Source organism: Littorina saxatilis, linkage group LG4, assembly GCF_037325665.1.
Source record: "Littorina saxatilis isolate snail1 linkage group LG4, US_GU_Lsax_2.0, whole genome shotgun sequence".
NCBI classification, from domain to species: domain Eukaryota; kingdom Metazoa; phylum Mollusca; class Gastropoda; order Littorinimorpha; family Littorinidae; genus Littorina; species Littorina saxatilis.
This window is the reverse complement of record NC_090248.1, coordinates 6,630,713-6,650,235: the sequence shown is the minus strand read 5'-3', so window position 1 is coordinate 6,650,235 and position 19,523 is coordinate 6,630,713. Positions and strand designations below refer to the sequence as shown.

At 39.9% G+C, this 19,523-nt stretch overlaps 2 protein-coding genes across 2 annotated transcripts in view; one reads left to right on the top strand and one right to left on the bottom strand.

Moving 5' to 3' along the window:
* LOC138963832 (uncharacterized) overlaps nt 1–19,523 on the top strand; it is a 38,127-nt gene that overhangs the window by 1,151 nt on the left and 17,453 nt on the right. The gene's annotated exons all lie outside the window — the stretch shown is intronic.
* LOC138963834 (uncharacterized) lies at nt 1,122–18,114 on the bottom strand. Its single transcript, XM_070335687.1, has 8 exons — nt 18,023–18,114; nt 16,105–16,251; nt 14,083–14,732; nt 9,794–9,899; nt 8,850–9,026; nt 8,116–8,254; nt 6,528–6,648; nt 1,122–5,691 (listed from the first exon to the last, which is right to left on the bottom strand). The coding sequence occupies exons 1-8, from the start codon at nt 18,042–18,044 to the stop codon at nt 5,479–5,481; spliced, it is 1,575 nt and encodes a 524-aa protein (XP_070191788.1). The 5' UTR covers nt 18,045–18,114; the 3' UTR covers nt 1,122–5,478.

Here is a 19,523-nt window from a genome sequence, read left to right as displayed (position 1 = left end):
CTGCTCGCAGAGCTAGGAGGTGAGAGTGTATATGAAACGGTTTGATGGCTAGCTACGCAAGAATTAAACACCATTGGTTGATAGTGATACCAAAAAGGTCGTCAGCACTGGTCGGCTAACAGCCATGGGAGCAAGCCCAATAAGCCCAATTCTACTTCGCCTTTGCTTGCAAAATCCTAGTGTCCCTCGCGGCAAAAATTGCCTAAGAAACGGTACTTCCTCGCCCAACTTGCTTCACTCGCCAGTTCTCGCCTTAAAGAAACGGGGGACTGGTCAACATTTTGCAGTGTGTCAGTTATATATATATATATATATATATATATATATATATATATATATATATATAAGTATAAATCCGCCTTTAGGACGACCATTGTAAAAAGGGGTTTTATAGCTACCGGTGCTATATCCGTTGTTTTTAAAGCAATATTAATAAAATTTTGTAATTACATTTGCTAATTGACCTACACCCGACTGTCATGAATTGAACGTGAAAATCTGTCAAGATTAAGATATAGGTGTTTTGCATGGTCGCCTTAATGAAAATAATGCAAGAGTGGGGGTTACGGCGACACGCCTTTTCGGGTAGCTTAGGGCAACCAATTTATAAGGTATATTAAGGCGACCAGTATTTGTATATTTTGTTGTTCACAAAGTTTTGTAAAGGGCCTAGAGCCATAGGTTATGCACTTAAAAATGTCCAGTTATTATTATTATTTTAACAATTTTAATTGTCATTTAGTTATGTGCTCAAACTCTGCAGTTCCCGCTTTCGAAATCATTATTATTTAAAGTTCCTGATGCTTTGTGTTGAGTGTAATCATGGCTGTTTCATCACTAATTATTCTGTTGGCAGTTTTAATAAACAGTTCAAAACGTGCAATAGATTTTGTGTATGAGTTGTGACAGAAAAAATGATAGATGCTTTCATCAGTGTTGTTCCCAAGTCAGAAATAAAAGGTCACTGTTTGCAAAATTTAAACATATCAATAGGAATGCCTTGTTGTAATGTTAACAGGCAGATGTAAGCAAAGTACATCACAGAAGAAAAACATATAACAGGATGTACATATACACACATTAACACATACAATGCAAACTGCGATAAGTCAACGAATGTGTATTTGTTCAACAGCTCATTTATTTGTCAAAAACAAGAATAAAATTATACACATACACCTTCAGCAATGATGTTTTAATGTGCGCACTTGTTCTTAAATCGCTTCCCTACACTTACCATATTGTTCGAGTCCAAAACCTACTATACTTTGTTCAGTAAGGGAGATTTGACAAAAGGGATGTCGTACAGAGTTGCGAGTGGGACCTCTCTGTAGAGGGTAACAAAAACGGGAAAAAAAGACAACTTACAAGTATGTACAAGAATAAAGTTCTTGCAAAGAATACACTTGCAAAAGGTCTATTGTTTTCAGGTAATGGCAGAAATGCACTCAATGCTGGATTGATCTGGGGCCCAACTACACTCTAAATGAACATGATGGGAATTGCACACACTCACTTATTTGAAACAGTTTGAGAACGGCATTCAAATGTTCTGTTTTGAGAGTTAGCTGCTGTGATCATCTTTTGTGTGCTGAATGAACTGAAAAAGTAAGCTGTTATGGGCTCTCAGTGTGTTCTGCATGATCTGTCAATGTTCTAAATGCAGAATGCTTTCAATAGTCTTGCCGACGTTCTTTCCAGAACAGCACAGTGAAAGTCTGCTAAGATCACAATAAATGCTCTATAGTTTACAGTACACTAATTGAGGTCTTTTTAAATCTCTGCCATGAAACAATTTGAGAACACAAAAAAGTAATTTGACCACTTGCAAGTGTACGGTTCAGATTACCAATGATTTGTTTGAAAGAAAAAATATCGTGTGCAGAATTATGGCACACATATTTTGGTAGTCTTACATTTCACCTAATCATTAACAACATAGAGATCCATATTTAGTATGTTTAAGTTATCTTTTATGTTGAAATCATTGTAAATGTTAGGGCAGAAATGATGTCATAAACACACAAGCTACACCAAGATACCTCAAATTGAAGAAGATTAATGAAGCACAGAAACAACAAATTTTAGTTAAAATTTCAATCAAATGTACACTATCAAGAAAACAATCGTAATTGAGTAGAATCAGAACCAGTGGCCTTTTGGAGAGAGTTACTAAGCCCTCTTCCAAGCATAACATTTTTGGCAAAATAAAGTCAAGACAGAAGAAAATAAATGGCATGCATTTACAATGCAACAGGATTTATTGGGGAACTAATTTACCCCAGAGAAGTGAAACAAATACAGATTAAAACAGAGAACAGTTCTTTGAAATTATTTTGATGTACATGATAGCATAGATTAACTGTGTTGTTTGCAATGTTGATCAATGCCACACACAAATTGACCACTTACAGAATTCATGTACATACATATCACAAACTGGGAAGGAGCGTGATTGACAGTTTGAACTGTGCATGGTATTACAAATTACAATGCTATATTTACTCTGTCATTAGAACTCAGTATTAGAAGCAAAACATAAAACAAATGTCATCGATTTCAAGACACGACTGACAACTTTTAAAGCAAAATGATATAAAATGATTTGAAATTTTCAATGAGAAATAAATGATGACATTATTGTAACCTATTAAACAAGAAGAGCAAACGCTCGATCGAGTCACTTTCGCAGTTCTGAATATTATATGAGGCATCAGATGGACAGGAAGAAATTGCTATTCACAACACAATGAGTCACGTTCACATAAAATTTGAGCCCGGTCACTTTTATAGTTTCCGAGAAAAGCCCAACGTTAAGTTGTGTGTTGCCGAACAGAAAAGGCTAGTTATCTCCCTTGTTTTTCTGATAACGTTCGTAAAAGGCTACAGATGTAAATACTTTGATGTAAAGAATAATCCTACAAAGTTTCAATCACATCCGATGAACTTTGTCAAAGATATAAAATGTCTAATTTTTCCTTTGACGCTGACCTGTGACCTTGAAAAAGGTCAACGAAACCATCGTTAAAGTGTAGAGGTCATTGGAGGTCACGACTAAACAAAATATGAGCCGGATCGCTTTGATAGTTTCCGAGAAAAGTCCAACGTTAAGGTGGTGTCTACGGACGGCCGGCCGGACAGACTAACACTGACCGATTACATAGAGTCACATTTTCTCAAGTGACTCAAAAAGCTTAATTGTTTTCTATTTATCCTCCAGAATTAGCTTCCCATCAATTGAACATGAATAACAACAACAGGCACTTGTATTGTGGAGAGGAAGTCTTATTATAATACCTTACAACCACTCATCTCAAAAGGTTATGAGTGCAGTCACTGGAGGGTAGTCACATGCTTTGTGCGCCCTTCAATTACTGCATGCACTCAAAATATTACATTTCGTTTTCACCAGTATCGCTATAACATTAACAGCGATCGTTCAGCGATTACTAACTCACAGTACAAAAGAGGGTTTGAATGGGAGATAATGGGCAATGCAGAACTCTTGAATAGATTAGTGACGATCCAAGTGATCAGGCTTGTGTCAGACTGCTTTGATTAGTCTGAGATAGAACACCTGATTGCATTTTCTGCTCAGCTCTGTTCCGGTCATTGCAGAGGTATCTGGCGTCCAAATATTTAGAGTGTACGTGGCACACTTTTGTCGGTCAACATAAAATGTTTAGTGCGTGAACTTTTTACTCTATGAAATAAGCCAAACACGCATACATTTGTAGTGGATTTGACCAAATTTGTTCATAGTACCGGACCTTGCATAATAACACAAACCAGGCCTCGGTCGAGTCTCAAGTGAAATTCTCCTTTATCCGATACTGACAACGATTTTCAAAACACATACTTGATATTCGTTAGTTTAGCTGCCGAGATTGAACCAGTACACATCTGTCATGGGTGATTTTACATACACACATACTCTTTAGTTTAGCTGCCGAGATTGAACCAGTACCACCCAATGATTGCTTTCTGCTTCTTGCCATTCACACAGTGTCAGTCTGGCTGGTTCACCATCCATTCTTGCGTTAAAAAGGGTAAATCCAAAAACAAAGAAACTGCCAGCGTTTTACCACGAAGGGCCATATCAGGGCGGTGCTGCTTTGACATATAACATGCGCCACACGCAAGACAGAAGTCGCAGAACAGGCTTCATGTCTCACCCAGTCACATTATTCTGATTATTCTGACACCGGACCAACCAGTCCTAGCACTAACCCCATAATGCCAGACGACAGGCGGAGCAGCCACTAGATTGCCAATTTTAAAGTCTTAGGTATGACCCGGCCGGGGTTCGAACCCACGACCTCCCGATCACGGGGCGGACGCCTTACCACTAGGCCAACCGTACCGGTCAGAGCTCAGTGACAAGAAGAAACAAGTCGCGTAAGGCGAAAATACAATATTTAGTCAAGTAGCTGTCGAACTCACAGAATGAAACTGAACGCAATGCCATTTTTCAGCAAGACCGTATACTCGTAGCATCGTCAGTCCAGCGCTCATGGCAAAGGCAGTGAAATTGACAAGAAGAGCGGGGTAGTAGTTGCGCTAAGAAGGATAGCACGCTTTTCTGTACCTCTCTTTGTTTTAACTTTCTGAGCGTGTTTTTAATCCAAACATATCATATCTATATGTTTTTGGAATCAGGAACCGACAAGGAATAAGATGAAAGTGGTTTTAAATTGATTTGGACAATTTAATTTTGATAATAATTTGTATATATTTAATTTTCAGAGCTTGTTTTTAATCCGAATATAACATATTTATATGTTTTTAGAATCAGCAAATGATGGAGAATAAGATAAACGTAAATTTGGATCGTTTTATAAATTTTTATTTTTTTTTACAATTTTCAGATTTTTAATGACCAAAGTCATTAATTAATTTTTAAGCCACCAAGCTGAAATGCAATACCGAAGTCCGGGCTTCGTCGAAGATTACTTGACCAAAATTTCAACCAATTTGGTTGAAAAATGAGGGCGTGACAGTGCCGCCTCAACTTTCACGAAAAGCCGGATATGACGTCATCAAAGACATTTATCAAAAAAATGAAAAAAACGTTCGGGGATTTCATACCCAGGAACTCTCATGTCAAATTTCATAAAGATCGGTCCAGTAGTTTAGTCTGAATCGCTCTACACACACACACACACACACACACAGACACACAGACACACACACACACGCACATACACCACGACCCTCGTTTCGATTCCCCCTCGATGTTAAAATATTTAGTCAAAACTTGACTAAATATAAAAAGAGTTGGTGAAATCAAAGGTGTTCAATGAGCAAAAACATACAGAAGGAAGGCTGTTCTCTTAAAACGTTTTATGTTAATGTAAATCCAATAACAAACGTTCCAACAACCTACCTTTCTTGTTTTTTGATTTTAAAAAGGGTAAGCCTGCCCACAATCAAGTTGCGCATTAGAACAAGCAGGCAGCTTCATGGCTGCAGCAACCCTTACTTCATTAGAATGTTTTCTTTGTAAGTGTCTGATGAGCACACTTTGAAATTGGCCACAATATAGGCAAGGTCGTTTCGGTTTCTTGGAAGAAATGTTTGGCAGTCCGTCTGAGGCAGGTGGCAGTCCATTTGAGGCAGGTGGCAGCTCATCTGAGGCAGGTGGCAGTCCGTTTGAGGCAGGTGGCAGTACATCGTGTTTGTCTGGTATTTCTGAAAAAAACAAAATATGCAAAAAATCCTATTACAAAGTTTTCAAAGATCAAAGCAGCTCTACCCAAGAAAAAAAATGAAAACTGAACAACGCTTCTTGAAGAATAACCATGTGATCATATTAGGCATAACCAAAACCAATATCAACGATTATGAAAAGTGATCGCTTCCTGGAAATAAAAGCCCAGGTTCAGATCTTTATGTTCACAACAAAAAGGAGCATGGTAAAAATTTCAAAATGGGGGAATGTTGCAGCAGCTTAACTGAACATTTAGTAACTTTTGCCTGGTCTTTGCAAGACTGGTGAATAACGTGTTTCACAAATATACAATTTCCCTGGAAACCATGGACTCCCAGCATTTTCCTTAGAAACAAATGAAGCTGCATAAGGCAGAGATGCGTGTGTGTGTGTGTGTGTGTGTGTATGTGTGTGTGTATGTGTGTGTGTGTGTGTTTGTGTGTGTGTGTGTGCATGCATGTGTCAGACATGAGGTGAGGAAGCTTTTGAGACCATGTTGCCAGTTTTGGTGAATGCTATTTTTAATTGCTGTCCAGTGTTGTTTTCAAAATTGATGTTTTTTACATTTAGTCAAATTTTGACTTAATGTTTTAACAAAGATGGGAAAATGTAGAGCATGTACAATTCTGTCCACACGAAACTGTTTTCTTGATAGTACACTAGTTGATTGCAACTGCATATGCAAATGTCCTGAACTATAGTCTATAGACAAGTCTTGCTTCTGGCTCAGGAAAGCTGAATTTTAGGTAAATTGGCAAATCATGAAAGGTTGCAGTCATAGAGTCACTACTTCTCAGTTTCTTTCACGGACTTTTACCTTGGCATGTTTTCTTCCTTTTTGCAGGTGGTGACAGCATTGAGTAGTAGTACATGTAGCTTGAAAAAGGTGTGCCATCAGAATCAGAATCACTCTCCGGATCGTAACTGTAGTCTTCATCCTAAAACAAAATATTCACAGTTAAGTTATAGTGATGTCTCTGGCAAGGCGGAACATGCCATCATGTGAAACTCTTTTTTTTTTTTTTTTGATCTAAACATCACAAATGAAAGCTCAAAACGTATTTGTCAGTAGATCTGGAAATCTGGTCATAGGTCCTTTTGAGTAAAACTAAAAGTACTTGGAGGAAGGAGAAAAAATTATCACATTCACACTATTTGACTTGTAATGCGTGTGTGTTAAAGCCCCAGTCCGTCCCAAATGGTTTACAGAACGATTCAAATCTTTTCATGAAAAAGCAGTTCTAACCTTATCGAACACACTTGCAATAGCATTTAGTGAATAGCATTAAATGACACAGTTTTTTTGTTTAGCTCGAGTAAACCACACACCTGTTTTCGTGGTTAATCTAACCCCTGAGCCATCGTGAACCCATGTGATCTACTTTCCCTTTTTTTCTCACAATTTAGTAGTCAGTCCTTGATTTCAATGCGACTCGCTGTATCTGCCATGGCACGTTATCTAAAACGCAACAAATGGCTGCGAGTCACACGAAGTGAATGGTGTCGGCTGACCGTTCAAAGAAACTGGCGACATGCTGAACATTCGTCTGCTACGAGAAACACGTTTTGCAGGACACGCTTCAGGGCTAGTTTTTAAACTTTAAAATCTTCGAGTTTTACTGATTTTGTCTTAATGCAAAAAGAATTATTTAAGAATATTTGTGTAACAAGCTGTCAATTTATTAGTATAAGTTAGGTCTAGCGCCAAAACGAGCCATCCCATTGTCTGATCAGACAATCCGGCTGGCCACGCAAAAATAAATTCGTTGATAAGTGCTCGCTCTTTTCGGAGGGCACCTACGATGTTCTCAAGTGGTGAGTGTTGAAATGCAAGGGTGTTTGTACTGTGTGTAAAAGCCTGACAGTGTCTGTGATGGTTTACGGGAAGCTGCGTGTGCCTTTAAATTCAACAGGGGACCTAGGTTGATCAAACGTCGTCCTAAAGCTCTAATCATGCAATACTTTCAACTTATTTTCAGTCGCCCTAAGGTTTGGTGCTTCTATTTAAATCTCAAATTGCTTAACTTTGTCATAGAGTGAGACTGCAAGTCGCCCACTCGGCCACTATGGTCCCATTAATAGTCGTGTTCAATGTGCTTTTGACACAGATCATCATAATGGTCCCGACTCTCCTCAATTATGCGCTTATCTTGTGTCTTTTCTGGATTACACAGATACTGAAGTAAAATGCAAAAAATCCTTAAAATGTGACCCTCCACCACGAAATGAGTCACATGTCACCTCGCGCGGTTCTGCACTAGGCTTAATATAAGTCCAGGGAGTGTCTGGTAACAGTTTGTGGGTCACCTTAATCACAGGCTTATAAAGTTAAAAAGTCATCCGGAGAGTCAAATTCAGGAAGTAGGTAACCCGTGAGTTAGTTCAAATCGCGAGGCTTTTCGTACCTGTCATCTCCAGATGAGGCTGGTTTTATCGGTACATCTCCAAATGAGGCTGGTGGTAGCGGTACATCTCCAGATGAGGCTGGTGGTAGCGGTACATCTCCAGATGAGGCTGGTGGTAGCGGTACATCTCCAGATGAGGCTGATGAGAAATAAATCAGGTCATCTTTTTACTGACACAAACTTTGAAAGGAATTCCTGTTCACGAACCGCCTTTTTCTTTGTTGTTGTTTTTACATGATGGAAATTGAGCTTTCCACGCTTTGAACAGATCAATACAACTGATCTCGTTTCGTCACTTCATACGAGACTCGCCACGTCATGTCACAAAAGTAGAAACTCAAGAAGTTTAAGAATTGTAAGGCGGCCTTCTGTCATTTTCAAGGGTACCAATTTGAAGCCAATATTTATTAACCAACATGAACCGTAGCCTACCGTACAGTCTAACAGTGTGAAATGTGAATGAGGGTCGCATCAGCAACTTTAGCCTATTCATTTCACCCTCCGGATGGACGGTCTTATCAGACACTGATTTAGTGATAAACACGTAGTATCGATGCAGGCACACTCATTTTCGCAAACAAGCAGTTGCTTCATAAAATAGGTACTTAACAATTGTGCAGCAAGCTGGTTTTAAAAGTGCATGCATGTTCTGCTGTGCAGTGACTTGAATGAGAAGCATTTAACAAGGGTAAAAGATCAAATACGGTGATGCCACACGCTGAAGAATAACATACCTGTAGTCCTGAGCTGCTGCTGAAGGACAGTAAGGTCGGTGGGAAGCTGGACATTGTTGGGAAAAGTAAGACGAGACACAGACTGCGCTGGCAACATCATTGCTTGAGGTGCCAAGGCAACGGGGTGCCAACCAGCCATCGAGAAAACCAGACTTTGCTGCCTTGTTGTAACCATGCCTGTCAAACAAGTACAATGTATATCACAATGGGCACAAGTCTGTTTTATGTGGGAAAAAGTATAGCCAGTGTTGTTGCCAGCCTAAGAAGACAATAGGTCATTTGGACCTCCCTAAAAAAAAACCAATAAGTCCAAATGTCCTGGCTTTAAAAAAACAATAGGTCCAAATTACCATGCCGTAGTATTATATTGATGAAATTTCCGCTGTTTGCGCCGTTTTCGATAATTAGGTACACCGGCTGGAACGGGTATTTCCGTAAACGCAGCCTCGAGTGTCAATGACGACAAACACAGAGTCAATGACGACAAACACAGAGTCGGCACCGAGTGCATTTTTCACTCGTAGCAAACATGAGCATTTCGATCGGGGTTTGTTTTCCGACTTTGCAACTCCCATTCCATTCATTGCAGACCTTGTCCGCCTTGTACGAATATGTATCGGTCAGTTGACCACCAAAACGTAAAAACTATCGGTCCATCGACCGGACAAGGCTAGGTCCAATGCGTCAAATCAGAAAGAAATGCGTCACAGACAAAAGACCGAGGCCTGGCAACAACACCGTATAGCATGTTAAATTCTTTACACAAGAAACTTTTTCCTTGATAGTACAATAATTGATTGCAACTCGACTAGGAAATGTCCTGAACTATAGACCAAGTTGTGGTTTCTGGCTCAGGAAAGCTGAATTTTAAGTAAATTGGTCAACCATGAATTGTCGCAGTCAGTGAGTTACTACTTCTCACAGTTTCTTTCATTGACTTTTACCTTGGCAAGTTTTCTTCCTTTGTGCAGGTGGTGACAGCATAGGGTAATCGCAGGAAGAAGGTGTGCTATCAGAATCAAAATCACTCTCCTGACAGTAGTCTTCATCCTAAAACAAAATATTCACAGTTAAGTTAATGTGATGTCTCTTGCAAGGCGGAACATAGAATCATGTGGAACTTTTATTTAAACTAAAACATCACAATTTAAACCCCAAAAGGTATTTGTAAGTAGATCGGAATATCGGGTCAATTTTTGAAAAAGGACTTGGAGAAAGTATGATCACATTCACACCATTTTTGACATATATATATATATACATGCGTGTGTGTTAAATCCCACAGGGGAGCTAGGTCGATCGACCAAATGTCATCCTAAAGCTCCTATTGTACAATACTTTCAACGTATTTTCTTTCGCCCTAAGGTTTGGTACTTCCTTTCAAATCTCAAAAAAGTGTTGTTGTCTGATGTTCATGTCGTGTACCAAAAAGAAATAAAAACGTGTATAAAAAAACCCAAAAAAAACTGAAAAAATAAAATTCTCAAAAAAGTAATATGTCATTTTTTTTTAGTAACAACCCAGATCCAATTCGCCAAATGTCGCCTTAACGCTCCCATTATACAATACTTTTGATTAGGGCGACCAAAATTATAACATATATATATATATATGCATGTGTGTTAAATCCCACAGGGGAGCTAGGTCGACCAAATGTCATCCTAAAGCTCCTATTGTACAATACTTTCACATATTTTTTTTCGCCCTAAGGTTTGGTGCTTCCTTTCAAATCTAAAAAAAAGTGTTGCTGTCTGATGTTGATGTCGTGTACCAAAAAGAAATAAAAACGTGTATAAAAAAAAAATCTCAAAAAAGTAAAATGTCATTTTAGTAACAACCCAGATCCAATTCACCAAATGTCGCCCTAAAGCTCCCATTATACAATACTTTTGATTAGGGCGACCAAAATTATAACATGTATATATATATATTGTGTTAAATCCTACAGGGGAGTTAGGTCAACCAAATGTCGTCCTAAAGGTAAAGCTCCAATTGTACAATACTTTCAACTTATATTCTGTCGCCCTAAAGGTTTGGTGATTCTTTTAAAATCTCAAATTTCATGTTACTGACAACCCAGATCCCATTCCCTATCAAGCAGACATACAAGCTTATGTCGACACATGCTTCCAGACAAATTTGCAATAACAATAGAATCATTTCCCATAATACCATGGCAGCTTAGCACACCTGCCTTTCGTTGAGTCTCCACAATCATCATTTTGATTATTCTGAGACTATGATGCATGCTGGGTGTGTTTCTGCGGGTTGCATTGACCCGAGCTGGACATTGGCGTCAGGATCAAGTCCAAGCTTGATTTTGAGTGCATGTACTCAGAATACTGAATAGACCTCAGTTTAAAATCTCATCCCAAAGAGTAGTGAGACACCGCCCTTCATGAGGGGTCAACCGTCAAGTTAACAGCAGTGTACAACTCAGACAGTCACTTATCCAAGTACTTGCCTAGGCTCGGCATTGCTTAACTTTGTCATTGAGTGAGACTGCAAGCCGCCCACTCCGCCACTATGGTCCAATAAATATTCGTGTTAAAATAAATGTGATGCTTTTGAGACAGATCATCATAATGGTCCTGACTTGCCTCAATTATGTGCTTATCTTGTGTGTTTTTCTGGATTACACAGGTACTGTAGTTAATGTCCAACTATCCTAAAAGCTCCAATTGTACAATACTTTCAACGTATTTTCTTTCGCCCTAAAGTTTGGTGCTTCCTTTCAAATCTCAAACAAGAAGAGCAAACGCTCGATCGAGTCACTTTCGCAGTTCTGAATATTATATGAGGCATCAGATGGACAGGAAGAAATTGCTATTCACAACACAATACAGATGTAAATAATTTGATGTAAAGAATAATCTTATAAAGTTTGAATCAAATCCGATGAATAGTTTCAGAGATATGATATTTCAATTTTTTTCCTTCAAGACATACCTGTGACCTTGAAAAAGGTCAAAGGTCACCAAAGCAGACGTCAAAGTGTAGAGGTCACTGGGAGTCACGTTCACATAAAATTTGAGCCCGGTCACTTTTATAGTTTCCGAGAAAAGCCCAACGTTAAGTTGTGTGTTGCCGAACAGAAAAGGCTAGTTATCTCCCTTGTTTTTCTGATAACGTTCGTAAAAGGCTACAGATGTAAATACTTTGATGTAAAGAATAATCCTACAAAGTTTCAATCACATCCGATGAACTTTGTCAAAGATATACAATGTCTAATTTTTCCTTTGACGCTGACCTGTGACCTTGAAAAAGGTCAAAGGTCAACGAAACCATCGTTAAAGTGTAGAGGTCATTGGAGGTCACGACTAAACAAAATATGAGCCCGATCGCTTTGATAGTTTCCGAGAAAAGTCCAACGTTAAGGTGGTGTCTACGGACGGCCGGCCGGACAGACTAACACTGACCGATTACATAGAGTCACTTTTTCTCAAGTGACTCAAAAAGTGTTGCTGTCTGATGTTGATGTCATGTACCAAAAAGAAATAAAAACGTGTATAAATAAAAAAAAACTCTGAAAAAAAATGAAAAAAAAATTCTCAAAAAAGTAAAATGTCATTTTAGTAACAACCCAGATCCAATTCGCCAAATGTCGCCCTAAAGCTCCCATTATACAATACTTTTGATTAGGGCGACCAAAATTATAACATATATATATATATATTGTGTTAAATCCTACAGGGGAGTTAGGTCAACCAAATGTCGTCCTAAAGGTAAAGCTCCAATTGTACAATACTTTCAACTTATATTTTGTCGCCCTAAGGTTTGGTGATTCTTTTAAAATCTCAAATTTCATTTTACTGACAACCCAGATCCCATTCCCTATCAAGCAGACATACAAGCTTATGTCGACACATGCTTCCAGACAAATTTGCAATAACAATAGAATCATTTCCCAAAGCACACCTGCCTTTCGTTGAGTCTCCACAATCATCATTTTGATTATTCTGAGACTATGATGCATGCTGGGTGTGTTTCTGCGGGTTGCATTGACCCGAGTTGGACATTGGCGTCAGGATCAAGTCCAAGCTTGATTTTGAGTGCATATATGTACTCAGAATACTGAATAGACCTCAGTTTAAAATCTCATCCCAAAGAGTAGTGAGACACCGCCCTCCATGAGGGGTCAACCGTTAAGTTAACAGCAGTGTACAACTCAGACAGTCACTTATCCAAGTACTTGCCTAGGCTCGGCATTGCTTAACTTTGTCATTGAGTGAGACTGCAAGCCGCCCACTCTGCCACTATGGTCCAATAAATATTCGTGTTAAAATAAATGTGATGCTTTTGACACAGATCATCATAATGGTCCTGACTTGCCTCAATTATGTGCTTATCTTGTGTGTTTTTCTGGATTACACAGGTACTGTAGTTAATGTCCAACTATCCTAAAAATTAACAGTTTCTTGGTAGTGAATGCGAGTACGTGTAAGAATGTTGTGACTTTTACATACTTTCTTTTTATTCTAAATTCAACCAATCTATATATGTACGTGTGTGTGTGTTAAAGCCAAATATTGCCCTAAAGCTCCCATTATACAAAACATTCCACTTAGGCATAGGGCGACCGACAAGTATGGGTTATATGAAGTCTTATATCGCGCGCGTATCTCCAGACTCGGACTCAAGGCGCCGTGTGAGATGGATTTTTTTTACACAATACATCACGCATTCACATCGACCAGCAGATCGCAGCCATTTCGGCGCATATCCTACTGTTCACGGCCTATTATTCAAAGTCACACGGGTATTTTGGTGGACATTTTTTTAATCTATGGCTATACAATTTTGCCAGGAAAGACCCTTTTGTCAATCGTGGGATCTTTAACGTGCACACCCCAATGTAGTGTACACGAAGGGACCTCGGTTTTTCGTCTCATCCGAAAGACTAGCACTTGAACCCACCACCTAGGTTAGGAAAGGGGGGAGAAAATTGCTAACGCCCTGACACAGGGTCGAACTCACTTCCGAGCGCAAGTGCGTTACCACTCGGCCACCCATTGGTGCCTTTTCTCCAATTTCATTAGACTGACAACATCGACCTAGAGGTGGCTAAATCCCATTTCCTGGAAAGTTTAAAAAATAAAAGCGGTCAATTTTCGTCCTGATATGGCTCTGCGTAGTCGGCTGGACGTTAAGCAACAAATAAACAAACAAAAACGGTCAATTTCATAATGGAGGTAACCCGTGAGTAAGTTCAAAATCACAATGCTTTTCGTACCTGTTCATCTCCAAATGAGGCTGGTGGTATCGGTACATTTCCAGATGAGGCTTTTGGTAGCGGTACATCTCCAGATGAGGCTGGTGGTATCAGTACATCTCCAGATAAGGCTGGTGGTATCGGTACATTTCCAGATGAGGCTGGTGGTATCGGTACATTTCCAGATAAGACTGGTGATAGCGGTACATCTCCAGATGAGGCTGATGATAGCGGTACATCTCCAGATGAGGCTGGTGATAGCGGTACATCTCCAGATGAGGCTGGTGGTATCGGTACATTTTCAGATAAGGCTGGTGATAGCGGTACATCTCCAGATGAGGTTGGTGGTATCAGTACATCTCCAGATAAGGCTGGTGATAGCGGTACATCTCCAGATGAGGCTGGTGATACTGGTACATGTCCAGATAAGACTGGTGAAACTGGTACATATCCAGATAAGGCTGGTGATACTGGTAAATCTCCAGATGAGGCTGGTGATGGCGGTACATCTCCAGATGAGGCTGGTGATACTGGTACATCTCCAGATAAGGCTTGTGATACTAGTACATCTCCAGACGAGGCTGGCAATACTTGTACATCTCCAGATGAGGCTGGCAATACTGGTACATCTCCAGATGAGGCCTGAGGTACCAGTACATCTCCAGATGAGGCTGATAAAAAACAAATCATATCTTTTAACTGATAGAAGCATGTGTTGCATATATATATATATTGTAATACAGACCTGGGGACCTCAATTTTGCCATGGAGTTTAACAAAAAAAAAGCTACGTGCATTTTCAGAAAAATGAGAGTACTCCACATAACTTTTAATCATTCATTTCAAACATGCTGCACACACCATCATTGATAAAAAAAAAAGATGGAAATCTTTGTTGATTTTTTCTTTAAGAGAAGACCTAATGTCATTAGACATCTGTTTCATCATTGCTGTAGCCTTCTTGCAGCCTGAACACTTAGACTTCTGCGCGATGTTTAAGACAGGAAACACACTTTTGACAGCTTGTAAAATCACATCTGCTGTGCTCAATGACAAATTCATTTTCACTATCAGCTCGGATAACATCGCTTTGGCATGTACTGCACCCTGTTCCTCGGGTAGATCTTTTGCAAAAGACAAAGTCTGTGATGCTCCTCATGCTGGCAGCGGCTTTTCTTGGTGTTGTCAATTTCAGGATCCCTATGAGTCTAGCTTTGACATGCAGTGTCTATCGATGTCAAACTTGGAAAACATACGTTGAAAGGAATTCCTGTTCCCGAACAGCCTTTTTCTTTGCTCCTGCTGAGGATCCACCTCTTTGTTGTTGTTTTTGCATGATAAAAATTGAGCTTTCCACGCTTTGAGCTGATCAACGCAACTGATCTCGTTTAGTCACTTCATACGAGATTCAAAATGGCCATAGTAACAGGTTGTTTTTTTACACTAACTGAGTGAACCGAAAGTAGAAACGCAAGAAGTCTAGGAATTATTTCTCTTTTTTTCCACAGACCGTATCAATCGTAATTTAGAAAATCAAGAGTACAAAATATGGCAAAATCTTACGGGTTCCCTTTTCTGTACTATAAATAGCAATAAAATGATCACAAGATCAAGAAGGGGCATTTACAGGCTTCATGGCCTATCTAATACTAATGTACATTTGAAACTTAGTCAGGTATAGATTACATTCAAAAAGCAGAGGGGTGGACTTTTTCTTGGGTTCCTACCATTGTAAGTTTTTGTTAAAACTTTAAACAATTAAAGTAAAGGTTAATGTATTGGCAAAACAAAGACGAGAACCGAAAAATGCCACACTATGAAAATAAGTATGATAAAATGAAGTCGCAGTAACACTAAGCTTTTAGTTTTATGGGAAAAGTATATATTTCACGACGTTACAAAAACATATTGAACGGAATTGCCACCACCAAGGAATATGATAGCCATGCCTTCAACCCTATTCAACGAAGAGGAAATCTGTATCTGTCAAGTCAATGCTGGTGTCTTGATTACCGCTTTACTGCTTTAAAGAAATGTGCCAACCTTGTGTTTTTTCTTCTGTGACTCGACGGCCTCCAGCTCCTCTTGCAGTACCACAACTCGTTTGGACAGCTGCTAGTTGCGGAATGACAGACTGTCGACCTCCTGCTGGTACTTTCTGTTCCATTGTTCCTTCTCTTTCAGGTGCTCCTATACAACAGGCACAAGAACCAATTGTATTTATGGTCAGTTGACAAAGCCATCTACTTTCAGTACATTTGACACTTTTCAACAATTTAGTCTTATGGTATGAATATTCTTCAAATGGCAAACAATTTTCTAATTACATTCAAAGTTATTCTTATAATTATCATATGTTAAAAGGCTTTTCTGGTTAATGTTAATTGTAATTCAATCAAGTTTGCGTTTTAATGAAACAGATCCTGTGATTGGTCAGAATGCCCCAACTCATTAAAAATTACCGGTCATTAAATAGAGCTTAAACAATGACCACGAGTTGATTAGTGGAAAATAAACCACGAGTGGGTATTTGCAGCCTCTTGGTAATTCACGAGTGTGCGGAGCAGGTTGTTAATGAATTTTTTAGCTAGTGGCTATCGACAATTAGTCACCGGTAATTTGTAATGAGTTGGGACATTCTGACCAATCACAGGATCTGTTTCATTAAAACGCAAACTTGATTGTATTACAATTGTCGATAACCACTCGCTAAAAAATCCATTAACAACCTGCTGGCGAGGCGTATTGATACAGCCTCAACTAGTCTCGGTTAGCTTTGAGGGTCATTTTACAAGTAGGAAATATGAAGGCCAACGAAATACCGAGACCATAAGGTATGCGAAGTGATGACGTTGAGTACGTGACGTAAGTTAATGCATGAATTCTTCCGGACTACGTCAGTCAATTCCAAAGATCGCTTTTGTGATGAAAAGAATTTGTTTTAGAGTTTGCTGTCCAGAAAACCGTCAAAAAAGAAGGGAAAATGTGTGTGAAAGAAAACAAAACAGGAGCAGAGTGATACGATAGGAATACAGAGACATTTCTTGGGACTTGACCCTTGCAGGTAGGTGGACTGAAAGTAGTGTGTGAACAGAACAGAACCAATTCTGTCTGTTTACAACCGCATGAAAGCAGGAAAGAGATTGTCGTCAGATTCAATTACAATAACATTAACATGCTTCCATTTGAAACTTCTCGGTCTTCATCGTGGATTGACGCCCTCCCAAAGTCTAAAGTAATTGAAGCCCTCCGTCGCTTCGCTCCGTCGGGCTTCAATTAGCTTTTGTCGGGCGTCAATCCCCGATGAAGACTTTGAAGTTTCAAATGGAAGCATGTTAATCACTTAATGTGTAACTGAACAGGTGGGGGCCTCATCAGATCAAAAAGCTGTGTCTGGCAAGAACCGTAGTGAAGGCATTACATCCGCATCAAAGCGACGAAGGAAAGTGTCCATTCTAGCTCTGCCCTCTAAAGTCAAACAGCAGTAAGTCCACTCATAATAAAGCCAAAATGAAGTATTGCCAGTCATAATTATGATATGACTGGCAATACTTCATTTTGGCTTTGATTTTTGTTTGTTTGTTTGCTTAACGCCCAGCCGACCACGAAGGGCCATATCAGGGCGGTGCTGCTTTGACATATAACGTGCGCCACACACAAGACAGAAGTTGCAGCACAGGCTTCATGTCTCACCCAGTCACATTATTCTGACACCGGACCAACCAGGCCTAGCACTAACCCCATAATGCCAGACGCCAGGCGGAGCAGCCACTAGATTGCCAATTTTAAAGTCTTAGGTATGACCCGGCCGAGGTTCGAACCCACGACCTCCCGATCACGGGGCGGACGCCTTACCACTAGGCCAACCGTGCCGGTTTTTGGCTTTGAAGGGCAGGCTAAAGGTAGTCACTTTGATTAACTGGAAATAATTCATGCAAGTTTTTGTCTTAGCTTTTCTTACCTGAATTATTGCGTAAAGCCATGAGGACCACTCATCCTCCTACCTCTGGTGTAATGAGGGTAGTAGTCCATTTTTGCCGCAAGTATCTGGATAAAAAAAAGCATACACAATAAAATATTTTGTGTTGCCTCAACGTGCATGTCCACCCCCCCCCCCCCCCCCATGTGACCATCTTATCAAGTTGCAGATATTGCTAGTGGTCAGTGTGTTCCCAACACAAATGTGACAAAGGGGTGCTGGTTTTTGTTTTATTAGGTTGAACTTGAAGAATTTTGTAGTAATGAATGTTTTTGTTCACATCAATTTTGACTCGGTTTAAAGACTTTCATCTGGAATGTTCATAGATCAACCCATAAAAGTTTATCAAATTCCCTTACCAATAAATACACTTTAATTTTCCATGACCAGTGGCTGAACTTCTGTAACACTGACATTCAATTACAATAACATTAACATGCTTCCATTTGAAACTTCTCGGTCTTCATCGTGGATTGACGCCCTCCCAAAGTCTATAGTAATTGAAGCCCTCCGTCGCTTCGCTCTGTCGGGCTTCAATTAGCTTTTGTCGGGCGTCAATCCCCGATGAAGACTTCGAAGTTTCAAATGGAAGCATGTTAATCACTTAATGTGTAACTGAACAGGTGGGGGCCTCATCAGATCAAAAAGCTGTGTCTGGCAAGAACCGTAGTGAAGGCATTACATCCGCATCAAAGCGACGAAGGAAAGTGTCCATTCTAGCTCTGCCCTCTAAAGTCAAACAGCAGTAAGTCCACTCATAATAAAGCCAAAATGAAGTATTGCCAGTCATAATTATGATAATATGACTGGCAATACTTCATTTTGGCTTTGATTTTTGTTTGTTTGTTTGCTTAACGCCCAGCCGACCACGAAGGGCCATATCAGGGCGGTGCTGCTTTGACATATAACGTGCGCCACACACAAGACAGAAGTTGCAGCACAGGCTTCATGTCTCACCCAGTCACATTATTCTGACACCGGACCAACCAGGCCTAGCACTAACCCCATAATGCCAGACGCCAGGCGGAGCAGCCACTAGATTGCCAATTTTAAAGTCTTAGGTATGACCCGGCCGAGGTTCGAACCCACGACCTCCCGATCACGGGGCGGACGCCTTACCACTAGGCCAACCGTGCCGGTTTTTGGCTTTGAAGGGCAGGCTAAAGGTAGTCACTTTGATTAACTGGAAATAATTCATGCAAGTTTTTGTCTTAGCTTTTCTTACCTGAATTATTGCGTAAAGCCATGAGGACCACTCATCCTCCTACCTCTGGTGTAATGAGGGTAGTAGTCCATTTTTGCCGCAAGTATCTGGATAAAAAAAAGCATACACAATAAAATATTTTGTGTTGCCTCAACGTGCATGTCCACCCCCCCCCTCCCCCATGTGACCATCTTATCAAGTTGCAGATATTGCTAGTGGTCAGTGTGTTCCCAACACAAATGTGACAAAGGGGTGCTGGTTTTTGTTTTATTAGGTTGA

What these genes read in the sequence shown, in the direction of transcription:
- LOC138963834 (XM_070335687.1), bottom strand. Translation starts at nt 18,044, where the DNA reads ATGGCTTTACGCAATAATTCAG. An exon ending in GGCTTTACGCAATAATTCAG is followed by an intron (nt 16,252 to 18,022) that starts GTAAGAAAAGCT and finishes CCTGTTGTATAG; the next exon opens with GAGCACCTGAAAGAGAAGGA. An exon ending in AAGGAAGAAAACTTGCCAAG is followed by an intron (nt 9,027 to 9,793) that starts GTAAAAGTCAAT and finishes CTTGTTTGACAG; the next exon opens with GCATGGTTACAACAAGGCAG.